At 38.2% G+C, this 10,898-nt stretch overlaps 1 protein-coding gene across 2 annotated transcripts in view; it reads left to right on the top strand.

Annotated features, from left to right (window-relative positions):
• The window catches only part of MGAT4D (MGAT4 family member D), a 53,283-nt gene that overhangs the window by 26,097 nt on the left and 16,288 nt on the right, over nt 1-10,898 (top strand). For both annotated transcript variants that reach the window (XM_017534251.2, XM_037740769.1), the window contains exon 6: nt 8,724-8,837. In XM_017534251.2, coding sequence (XP_017389740.1) covers nt 8,724-8,837 — 114 coding nt within the window. The remainder of the gene's footprint in view (nt 1-8,723; nt 8,838-10,898) is intronic.

Raw genomic sequence — 10,898 nt, 5'->3', positions numbered from 1 at the left:
TAGAGAGAGAGAGAGAGAGAGAGAGAGAGAAAGAAAGAAAGAAAAAAGAAAGAAAGAAGGAAGGAAGGAAGGAAGGAAAGAGAGAAGGAAGGAAGGAAGGAAAGAAAGAGAGAAAGATAGAAAGAGAAAGAAAGAGGCTAGCATTATCATAGTGGTAATGGGGAATAAACATGAGAACATATAAAGGAAGAAGTATTTAAGTATTTAACTCCACATACAAATATCAAGAAAGACTTTCTTAAGAAGGTAATAATTGAGCAGAATCTGAAGGGATAAGTAGACATTCTTCAGGCAGACAGGGGAAAAGGTCATGCCTGACAAATAGAATTGCTGGGGAAGACAGAGAGACCAAAGAAGGAGCATGCTAGACTTTTGAAAATGTAAGTCTGTTTTGCAAATGGGTATTCGGAGCTAAGGCGGAAGGACTGGTGGGAGACAAGGCATGCACTGATGATTTGAGGAAGGACCTATGCGCCATGCTAAGGCATGTGCCGGCTGTGCTGCAGACCAGGGCTGCAAAGGTGGCCTTCAGGCTGAATCCGGCTCCTGTTTTGTTTAGACAGTGACTCGTTTTGCTTGGTTTTATGTTTCCTCACCAAATAGCTCTAGTGGCTGAGGCAGTTTTTCTAGTCAAAACGATTCCAGCTAATAAGTGTGGATTGAATGGAATGGAGAATCACCGTTTTGAAGCCCATCTTTCAGTGAGAGGGTAAGGGGAACTTTGTGAAGAAGGTATGCGGGTCACTGTCCGCACAGGAAAGCTCCTTGTTGTTTAAATAGAGGAAACGGAATTTCACACAAAGAATTGATCAAAACAAGTTTCAGATGACTGAGAGCACAGAAGGGAGAAGAAAGAGGACAGAGCAGCGTGAAGGAGAGGGCGTGAAACCCGGGGATCGGAGGCTGTGGTCGGCCTCCTCAGCAGCTAGAACCTCCGCCCCCGCGGGAGCCGAAAGAGGAGGAGCATCCTGGGTTTCTACTGCCTTCCAGTCTCTGGTCACTTACTGCTTCCCGCAGGCAGAGGCCAACCGGTATCCCGCCAGCAAGGGCGCCCCGCAGGACGGGACGCACAGCAGAGCAGAGGGGTGCAGTGTGCAGTGTGAGCTGAGAAAAGCCAGGGCCCAGGGGCCCCACCGCACCTCCAACAGCTCGCTGTCGGTCGCTGAAAGTCCAGCGACGGAAATGATGCCAAGGAAAGAACTATAGAGAGTTATTCTCCCGACCTAAACAAAATAAAACAAAACAAACCCCTGAATGCAATGAAGCCTTGGGAGCTGAATTCCAGTTTACAGGATACACAGCAAATAAAGGACAAGATCTGGGGCAAAACAATCAAGATGTAGGACATTCTGTAGAAAACTGATCCAGATTCTTTAAAAACTGGAATGGGGGTGGGGGAAGAAAAATGAAGGTCACTTGTCTAGATAATAAATTTTGAAATGAAATATACGGGATAATCAGTTACAATGAGTGACCTTATTTGGGCACCTGTGTGAGTGCATGCTCCCCCACAATAGGCACCTTTTAGCCTATTGGGGACAATTTGAAAGTTGACTAAGTATTATGTGATGTTAAATAATCATGTATAGTTTTGCAAAGTGTGAATAGTGGCATTGTGGTTATCTAAATAAGTGTCTTTTTTAATATTCACACTGAAGAATGTAAGGGAGAAATGATATCCAGCACTTGTTTTAAAATGAACACTTTTACACTGTTGGTAGGAGTGTAAGTTAGTTCAACCATTGTGGAAGACAGTGTGGCGATTCCTCAAGGACCTAGAAAAAGAAATTCCATTTGACCTAGCAATCCCATTAATGGGTATATATCCAAAGGATTAGAAAGCGTTCTACTACAAAGACACATGCATACATATGTTCATTGCGGCACAGTTTACAATAGCAAAGACCTGGAACCAACCCAAATGCCCATCGATGGTAAGACTGGACAAGGAAAATGTGGCACATATACACTATGGAATACTATGCAGCCATGAAAAACGATGAGTTTGTGTCCTTTGTAGGGACATGGATGAATCTGGAAACCATCATTCTCAGCAAACTGACACAAGAACAGAAAATCAAATACCACATGTTCTCACTCATAGGTGGGTGTTGAACAACGCGAACACATGGATACAGGGAGGGGAACATCACACACTGGGGTCTGTTGCAGGGGAGAATAAGGGAGGGACAGCAAGGGGGGGTGGGGAGATCAGGGCGGGATAACATGGGGAGAAATGCCAGATATAGGTGACGGGGGGTTGGAGGCAGCAAACCACATTGCCATGTATGTACCTATGCAACAATCCTGCATGTTTTGCACATGTATTCCAGAACCTAAAGTGCAATAAATAAATAAATAAATAAATAAATAAATATATATATATATATATATTTAAATGCTTAAGCAAAAAAAGAGGCAGCTGCACAGATGAAACAAATGTGACAGAAAATTAATGCTTATTGAAGGAAACTGATTTGGGGTTCATTATATTTCTATTTTTGTGGATGTTTAGTAACTTTTATAATATGTATTTAAAGAATTGGATATAGACTATTCTGAGTAAGCTCAACTGATAGAAAGAAAACTCAAAGCACACTGTCTTGAGGGAGACAAATCCTACTGGGGAGGTTTTGAGGTGGAAGCACCTGGAGTTTTTTTGTTTTTTTGAAACAGAGTCTCACTCTGTCGCCAGGTGCCAGGCTGGAGTGCAGTGGCACAATCTCAGCTCACTGCAATCTCCACCTCCCAGATTCAAACAATTCTCCCACCTCAACCTCTCGAGTAGCTGGGACTACAGGTGCACGCCACCACACCCAGCTAATTTTTGTATTTTTAGTAGAGACAGGGTTTCACCATGTTGGCCAGGATGGTTTCCATCTCTTGACCTCATGATCCACCCTCCTCAGCCTCCAAAAGTGCTGGGATTACAGGCTTGAGCCACCGGCCCAGCCGCACCTGGAGTTTTCACTTGTGCTCTAGTAGAGAGAGATCGATGAAGCAAGGCAGTGGAGGAGAGGGGACTGGAGAGGAGATTCAGGTGCAGGGAGCTTTAGACAGTACTGAGACCAAAGAGGAGGTGAGAGCAAATGAAAGAGTAGAAAAATTAATTTGTTGGGGGAAAGACAGTTGAATCACCTTAAAATTCCTTTTCTAAAGATTTCTCTTTTCTCTGTGAAGGAGATAGGTCCCTATGTTGAAAAGGAGGGATTCGTTGGCAGTGAAGGAACTTAGGGTAGTGAAGGCTTGAAATAGGTGATTTATGTGAAGGGAGAGGGATTAAATAAAGAAACACCATATACATTTAGTTTTTTTCCTAAAACACTCCCCAGGAAGAAAGTTACCTTACATTTGAATACTTAAAAAGAGAGCCCACATAGCCAAGTCAATTCTAAGCAAAAAGAACAAAGTGGGGGGCATCACACTACCGGACTTCAAACTATACTACAAGGCTACAGTAATCAAAACAGCATGGTACTGGTACCAAAACAGAGATATAGACCAATGGAACAGAACAGAGGTCTCAGAGGCAACACAACATATCTACAACCATCTGATCTTTGACAAACCAGACAAAAACAAGCAATGGGGAAAGGATTCCCTGTTCAATAAATGGTGTTGGGAAAGCTGGCTAGCCATGTGCAGAAAGCAGAAACTGGACCCCTTCCTGACACCCTACACTAAAATTAACTCCAGATGGATTAAAGACTTAAACATAAGACCTAACACCATAAAAACCCTAGAAGAAAATCTAGGCAAAACCATTCAGGACATAGGTGTAGGCAAGGACTTCATGACCAAAACACCAAAAGCACTGACAACAAAAGCCAAAATAGACAAATGGGACCTAATCAAACTCCACAGCTTCTGCACAGCAAAAGAAACAATCATTAGAGGGAATCGGCAACCAACAGATTGGGAAAAAATTTTTGCAGTTTACCCATCTGACAAAGGGCTGATATCCAGAATTTACAAAGAACTAAAACAGATTTACAGGAAAAAAACTAACAAGCCCATTCAAAAGTGGGCAAAGGATATGAACAGACACTTTACAAAAGAAGACATACGTGAGGCCAACAAACATATGAAAAAAATGCTCATCATCACTAGTCATCAGAGAAATGCAAATCAAAACTACATTGAGATACCATCTCACGCCAGTTAGAATGGCGATCATTAAAAAATCTGGAGACAACAGATGCTGGAGAGGATGTGGGGAAATAGGAACACTTTTGCACTGTTGGTGGGAGTGTAAATTAGTTCAACCATTGTGGAAGACAGTGTGGCGATTCCTCAAGGACCTAGAAATAGAAATTCCATTTGACCCAGCAATCCCATCACTGGGTATATATCCAAAGGAATACAAATCGTTCTACTATAAGGACACGTGCACACGAATGTTCATAGCAGCACTGTTTACAATAGCAAAGACCTGGAACCAACCCAAATGCCCATCGACGATAGACTGGATAGGGAAAATGTGGCACATATACACCATGGAATATTATGCAGCCATCAAAAACGATGAGTTTGGGTCCTTTGTAGGGACATGGATGAACCTGGAAACCATCATTCTCAGCAAACTGATAGAAGAGCAGAAGATCAAACACCGCATGTTCTCACTCATAGGCGGGTGTTGAACAATGAGAACACATGGACACAGGGAGGGGAGCACTACACACTGGGGTCAGTTGGGGGGAAATAGGGGAGGGACGGTGGGGGGTGGGAAGCTGGGGAGAGATGGCAAGGGGAGAAATGCCAGATGTAGGTGATGGGGAGGAAGGCAGCAAATCACACTGCCACGTGTGTTCCTATGCAACAATTTTGCATGTTCTTCACATGTACCCCAAAATCTAAAATGCAATAAAATAAAAAAAATAAAAATAAAATATTTTCATAGTCAAGGATGCTTTCTTGGTAGCTTTAGTCTGAATAATAAACTACTATTTGGAGAATAAAAATTATACCCATCTGACCTCAATCTATGTTAGTTTGGTATTCTTCTAGGAGACTCTTGAGAGAATCAATTAAAAAGAAGGCCAAGGTATAAAATGATTCCTGGGGATATCACTGCATCATTGTAAGCCTGTTGAAAATCATTTAGAGTATGTGGTTACTTGTAAAGATCTCCAATGAAAACATTGCCTAATGTATGAGAATACTTCCGATTTGCTACAAAATTTTTGGAGACAATGTCACTGGTTTTAGAAATTGCTGTACTGTAGTTGGAATTGAAAATCAAGGATACCGGAAAACTATGTCAGGTGATTCAAAAAGTGATTCTAGTGGTGATATTTATATTGATTATGTAATTACAATTGTATTGATGTTACCAATGCAAGATAAAAAGTTGGAAAAAAGGCCACACAGTGGCTCAGGCCTGTAATCCCAGCACTTTTGGAGGCCAAGGTGGACGGAGTCAGGAGTAGGAGACCAGCCTGGCCAAAATGGTGAAACCCTGTCTCTACTAAAAATACAAAAATTAGCTGGGCATGGTGGGGAGCACCTGTAATTCCAGTTACTCGGGAGGCTGAGGCAGGAGAATCGCTTGAAACTGGAAGGCAGAGGTTGCAGTGGCCCAAGAGCAAAACTTTGTCTCAAAAAAAAAAAAAAAAAAAAAAAAAAAAAAAAATAAAAAAAAAAAAAAAAAAAAAAAAAAAAAAAAGAGTTGAAATAAAGTTACTTTTTGTGAAAGTAGAATAAAGCAAAAAAGCCTTTTCCTAGGTCTTCTCATTAGGGTAATGAGAGATTATTCTATATTTGGATTAGTCCTAAATTGAGACTATATAATTTTTAAAGGACCCATCTATGTTTGTATATAACCCTATATAAAACTGTATGCAACTGTGTACTTTATATAAAACTATAGTGTTGTAAGATTTCCACTATTATATAACTGTAAGGTAAAATCACTCATTTTTAATGGCAACAACCTAGAGTTATATTATTTTCTCCAGTCATTGGAAACTAGCAATGCAATTCCCGTATTATTAAGTCAAGGTATTTGATGCTGTATAAAAATAATCTAACAAGCTAGAAAAGTTTTAGAGAGTCTTAGAAAGGTGTCAACACACAAAATTTCAAGTATCTTGCTTAAAACAGATTGAATAAAACCAAGACTGGGCTCCTTCTATCACTAATGGGAAATTATATCATCAAAATAGAAATTGTTATAACTTAACTTTTGGTGTTTTTTGGACTTTAGATGGAATTTTCTAGAGAACAAAATTTGTGTATCTCTGTAATCTAAACTTTTTGGTGATTGAGTATGCTGCAACATGATGTTATTTCCATTTACCTCTACTATTATAAATTGTTGCACCTGCAACATGATGTTATTTCCATTTACCTCTACTATTATAAATTGTTGCACAAGATCTTATAGTTTAAAGTTACAGAAATTCACTTAATTTATATATTATGTTACTTTTACCACAAAGCAAACAACCAGACTCTCCATTTGTTTCCCGTACTAGTATTTTCTATTCCCCAAAGAATATATTAGAATTAGTTTTTAAAAAATATTTTCATTTAATATATCATAAAATCAGAGGGCAGCCAGTAAGACTTTCATTCCCTTCACTCCTCCACTTACAATCCCACCAAAACAAATGACCAAAAACCTTTCCACTAATGTATAGAGGCTGGGAAGAATTCCAGCATGTATTTTGAACCGTTCTTCGCCCCAAAATTTTTAAGTTAATATTCCAGTTTTACAGGTGAGGAAATTAAAGATCAGAGAAAGTAAATCACTTGCTCAAAGTTAGGAAGTAAAAGAAGCAAAAGTGGCTCAGAGACTTTTCTAGGTTTAAAACTCATATTCTCTATAGCGTGATATCCTACTCCAACCCCATTCTCATGATACGTACCCTAATTATAAAACATGAACTTTCTTGCATGTGTGTTTGTGTGTGTTTATACATACTCAGGCAATCCTGATTTGCAGGATAACATGAGGCCATATAAAATGATTGTGCAAGTTGAAGCCATGCAAGGCAATATTAACAAACAATGGAAATATATCACAATTGTTCTTTCCATGCCTTTTAAACATGTCTTAAAACATTACTTTCTGTCAACTATAAATACATAGAAAAATAAAAAATATTGTTAAGCTAATTTATTACACTGTAATTTAAAAGACTAAAATTATTGAGTATTAAAGTGTTTGATTTCTTTTAGAAAATGTATCAAGAGTAGTTTAAATGGTGCTTGCCTTTTTTTATCATAGAACTTAAAACACTGAGTAAATGTCTTTTCTATGCTTCGGTAAATTGTTATACTCCTTTCTAAATTTAGGTCAGTTTTAGCATTTTATCATTTGTGTTTTTAATGTCATAAAGTATTTCTGAGAGTTCCTCTAATGTGAAGTTTTTCAGCAGCATCATTTTCTGTGTGACATAATTTCACCACAACCATTTTTCTTATTTGTCATTTAAGTTCACCTTCACTAAGTTCCCTTTGTTGCCTCTCTAAGAGCTTCTCAGACAATAGAGGTGTCAATATTTCCATGATCAGCTGTCTAATAGCACATCCAAATTCACTTCCAGCACTCACTTTCTGCATTTTTATCTGTCAGCCAATTCCCTCTTTTGATTATCTACTTTTTAAAAAAATTATATAGGCTTATCACCGAGAGGCAAGGCAAGACAACCACATGTTTTACTGTCAGCAAGTGAACTAAATAACTAACTAAAATGTACAGTTACCAGTCACCAAAACACTTTGAAAGAAGTGATGCAATTAGTCACTAATGATGATGTGTATCTGCTATTTATACAGTGATTTGTGCACTGAAGAGCTAGCAGTGAAGTTTGTAGTTTACAAAATTATTCACAATTAATATATCATGACTACAGTGTTGTTGGGGGAGACTGATGTTATTTAACTAAAACACAGTAACTGAAATTCATACATTCAGAATTGTGCAAAGCAAGGACTGCCTATTTTGCACATGATGGAAATTATGCATATAAAACTGTAACTTTTTAAATTTTTTATGTAGTATAAACATTTTCTTGCACCTTTAACATTTTAATAAATAATGTAATGCCTAAATTCAAATCTCATTTGAAATCATATTATCTCTGAAGGAAGACCATTTAAAATTTTCTGCTTGGTTTCCCATCCTTTACCTTATGGTACAAGATTTATATTGGAATTTTTATGAATTGTATTTTATGTAGTTTAGTGATATCCTTTTTGGTCTATCAACAATAACTTTTTTAAAAAAAAGATGCTGAAGAGTATACATAGTTCTCTAGTGAGTTGTGGACAAGAGTCTGACTGAATCCTTGCTTGCTGTGGTAATCTAGTTTCAGGAGCTACACTGCTATTTAGTAGGACTCTTATTAAATTCAAAATGATGCATTTAAAAATGAACTAATGTTCTTGCTGTCTTGCAGTCACTGTGTTATCACAACCTAAAAGTTTCATTATTTCAAATGTTAGAGTACACATCTTGCCATAAACTTTCAAAATGTCAAAGTACCTGTAATTTTTATAAGAAACTAATTTTACATTGTGTATTTTAATATGTCTGTTATTAATTTATTAAAAACATACTTTGGCTAGTTTTATGATGCAGGTATCATATATCAACATGTGAAATAATTCAAGTCAAATATTATGTGGATATACATAAGATAATTATTTTTAAGTATTTATGTTATTCTGGAAAATTAAATATTCAATTATAAGTCTGCATTTACTTCTATTTATAGATTTAAAAGGCAAGTGAGGTCTGGTTCCTTAGAGGTCATTTCAGTACCTGCCTTTTTATATTCAAGCATGTTAAATACCAAGCACTTAGCTGAGGACTCACAAAAATTAGACAGGTATGTCATATTAGAAAATAGTAACCTTAAATAACTTAACTTCATCTGATAAAGTCTTAGAATCAGCTGGTACTAGAAAGTATTTCATACTCAGTGGTGTTTTGGAGCTGGCTTCTATTGGCTTGCAAGATTCAACTATATGTATCACTTCCCAACTCTGTATACAGTAACATCGAGTTGATAGCATGAGCCACAGTAGGAGTATTTACACCATGGAAATGGGCAAAAGTTACAAAGCAGAATGTCCATCCCTTCACTCCCAAGTCAGTTGTTAAATATTTACCAGCACACCACCGATGGTCTATGTTCACATTTATAGACAATAATTAGCAAAGGCATAATGAGGAGGGGGAGGGTCTAGGATTATAAATCATTACAGCTAGATTCTAGTCCCAGCTGTTCTGTTTGCTGGTCGTCATAAGCAGGTAATTTCACCTTTTTTTCCTTAGCTTCCCGAACTTTCTAGTGTGTATAATGAAGTCTATATTGCATAACTGGAAGAATCATTATGAGAACAAAATATATTTATGAAAGAATCTTTTAAAAATTATTTAAAAATTAAAAGCTCTATACACATACATACAAAGGATTATAATTTGGGGTATTACTGTGGTAGGTATTATGGGAAATGTAATAATTTGGCCCCTCAAAACTTAATAAAGAAAAAGACATGCCAGAAATCAGAAAAAGGCCTTATTTCAGGAAACCAATTAGCCTTCGTTTTAAAATTATAAATGGCTTGTTAGAATCTAGGAATCTTAAGCATTTTGTTTTGCTGTAATTAGTGGTCCACATTATGCCCAGTTTTTAGAATCATAAAGCTGGGAGTCATCCTGGATCCTTGTTTTTCCTTCAGCATTTTATATCTCTGTCATTGTTTCTTTTTTAAAATCTCTCTACACAACATCCCTCTCATTTTCCTTCCACTGGCTTGGATTTAGTTCAGACCTTCACCATTACAGAGTCCTTAATCCTAGCCTAACCTAACCTCTCTTCCAATCCATTCTTCATGCTGTACCCAGAAGAATATTTTCTTGTATTAGATCAAGTCCAAAGTTTCCCACATATCATAAAAGATCCTTCATGATCTGGCCTCTGCCAACCTTGTGATTATCAACTTCTTTCTGTCAGCTCTCTGTGCCCTAAAACTAAGTGGCATGCTCTTTCACGCTTTCCACACCTTTGCAAGCTTACCATAAGATAGTCAACATTGTTGATATCTTCATATAGCACTTATCTAATTGTAATTTTATTAATTTCTTTTTTCATTTGAGGTCATGAGATGCAGAAGGGCAAGAATGACCTCGGGTACTGCTCTTTGTATATTCAGGACCTGGGCTGGTATCTAGCTAGCTTAGTATGAGAATAAAGTTTCTTTAGACGAGTTTATATCCAGGCAGCCCCATGAGCAGGGCTGAGCTCTTGTCCCAGGCTACAAGCCTCCCCACTGCAAAAGTGAGCAGGGCTCTCAGGCCTCACACCTCCCTGCCTGCCCTCACCTTCGGCATTGGCTTCTGTGCTCATATCTGCACTTCCCATTTACCCTGCTCCCAGATTCTGCTCAAGAAAATTCGTGCTCAGTCAAAATTATTACAAAGTTTAGCTAGGAGCTTCCCTCATCCTGTGGCCCCTCCCCAGTTTCACTGGCTGCTTTCCCTTCCCTAAAGAACTTCATGCGATAATGCCAGGAATGGCTTCCCAGGGCTTGAGCTGGGGACCAGGAGTGCCTCTGGGGCTCTTCCTACTGATTCTTCTACTTTTATATTTCACTTGGCTCCCTAAATTCATTTCAGCTGTAGGTAAGGTTAAATCCTTCTAATGTGATTTGGATTCTCAGGTTCTCCAGTGGGGATGTGTGTATCAAGGCCAAATATTGCCCCTTATACTTTGGGAACTCACAGTTTTTGGTCTGTCTCATGGAGTTTGCAGTGGCGAGCTGGTTCTTTCAAAGGGTCTATGAATTCTTTAGGTTTTCCTGGTATGTTTCTGCAGTGTTTCTTGAAGCAAAAGTGAGTCTCCAGGCACTGTTCTCCCTCGCCAAGCAGGAGCTGCATATTAGTC

The sequence above is a fragment of the Cebus imitator genome, unplaced genomic scaffold, assembly GCF_001604975.1.
Source record: "Cebus imitator isolate Cc_AM_T3 unplaced genomic scaffold, Cebus_imitator-1.0 Scaffold4, whole genome shotgun sequence".
Classification (NCBI taxonomy): Eukaryota; Metazoa; Chordata; class Mammalia; order Primates; family Cebidae; genus Cebus; species Cebus imitator.
This window is presented reverse-complemented; position numbering and strand designations above follow the sequence as displayed.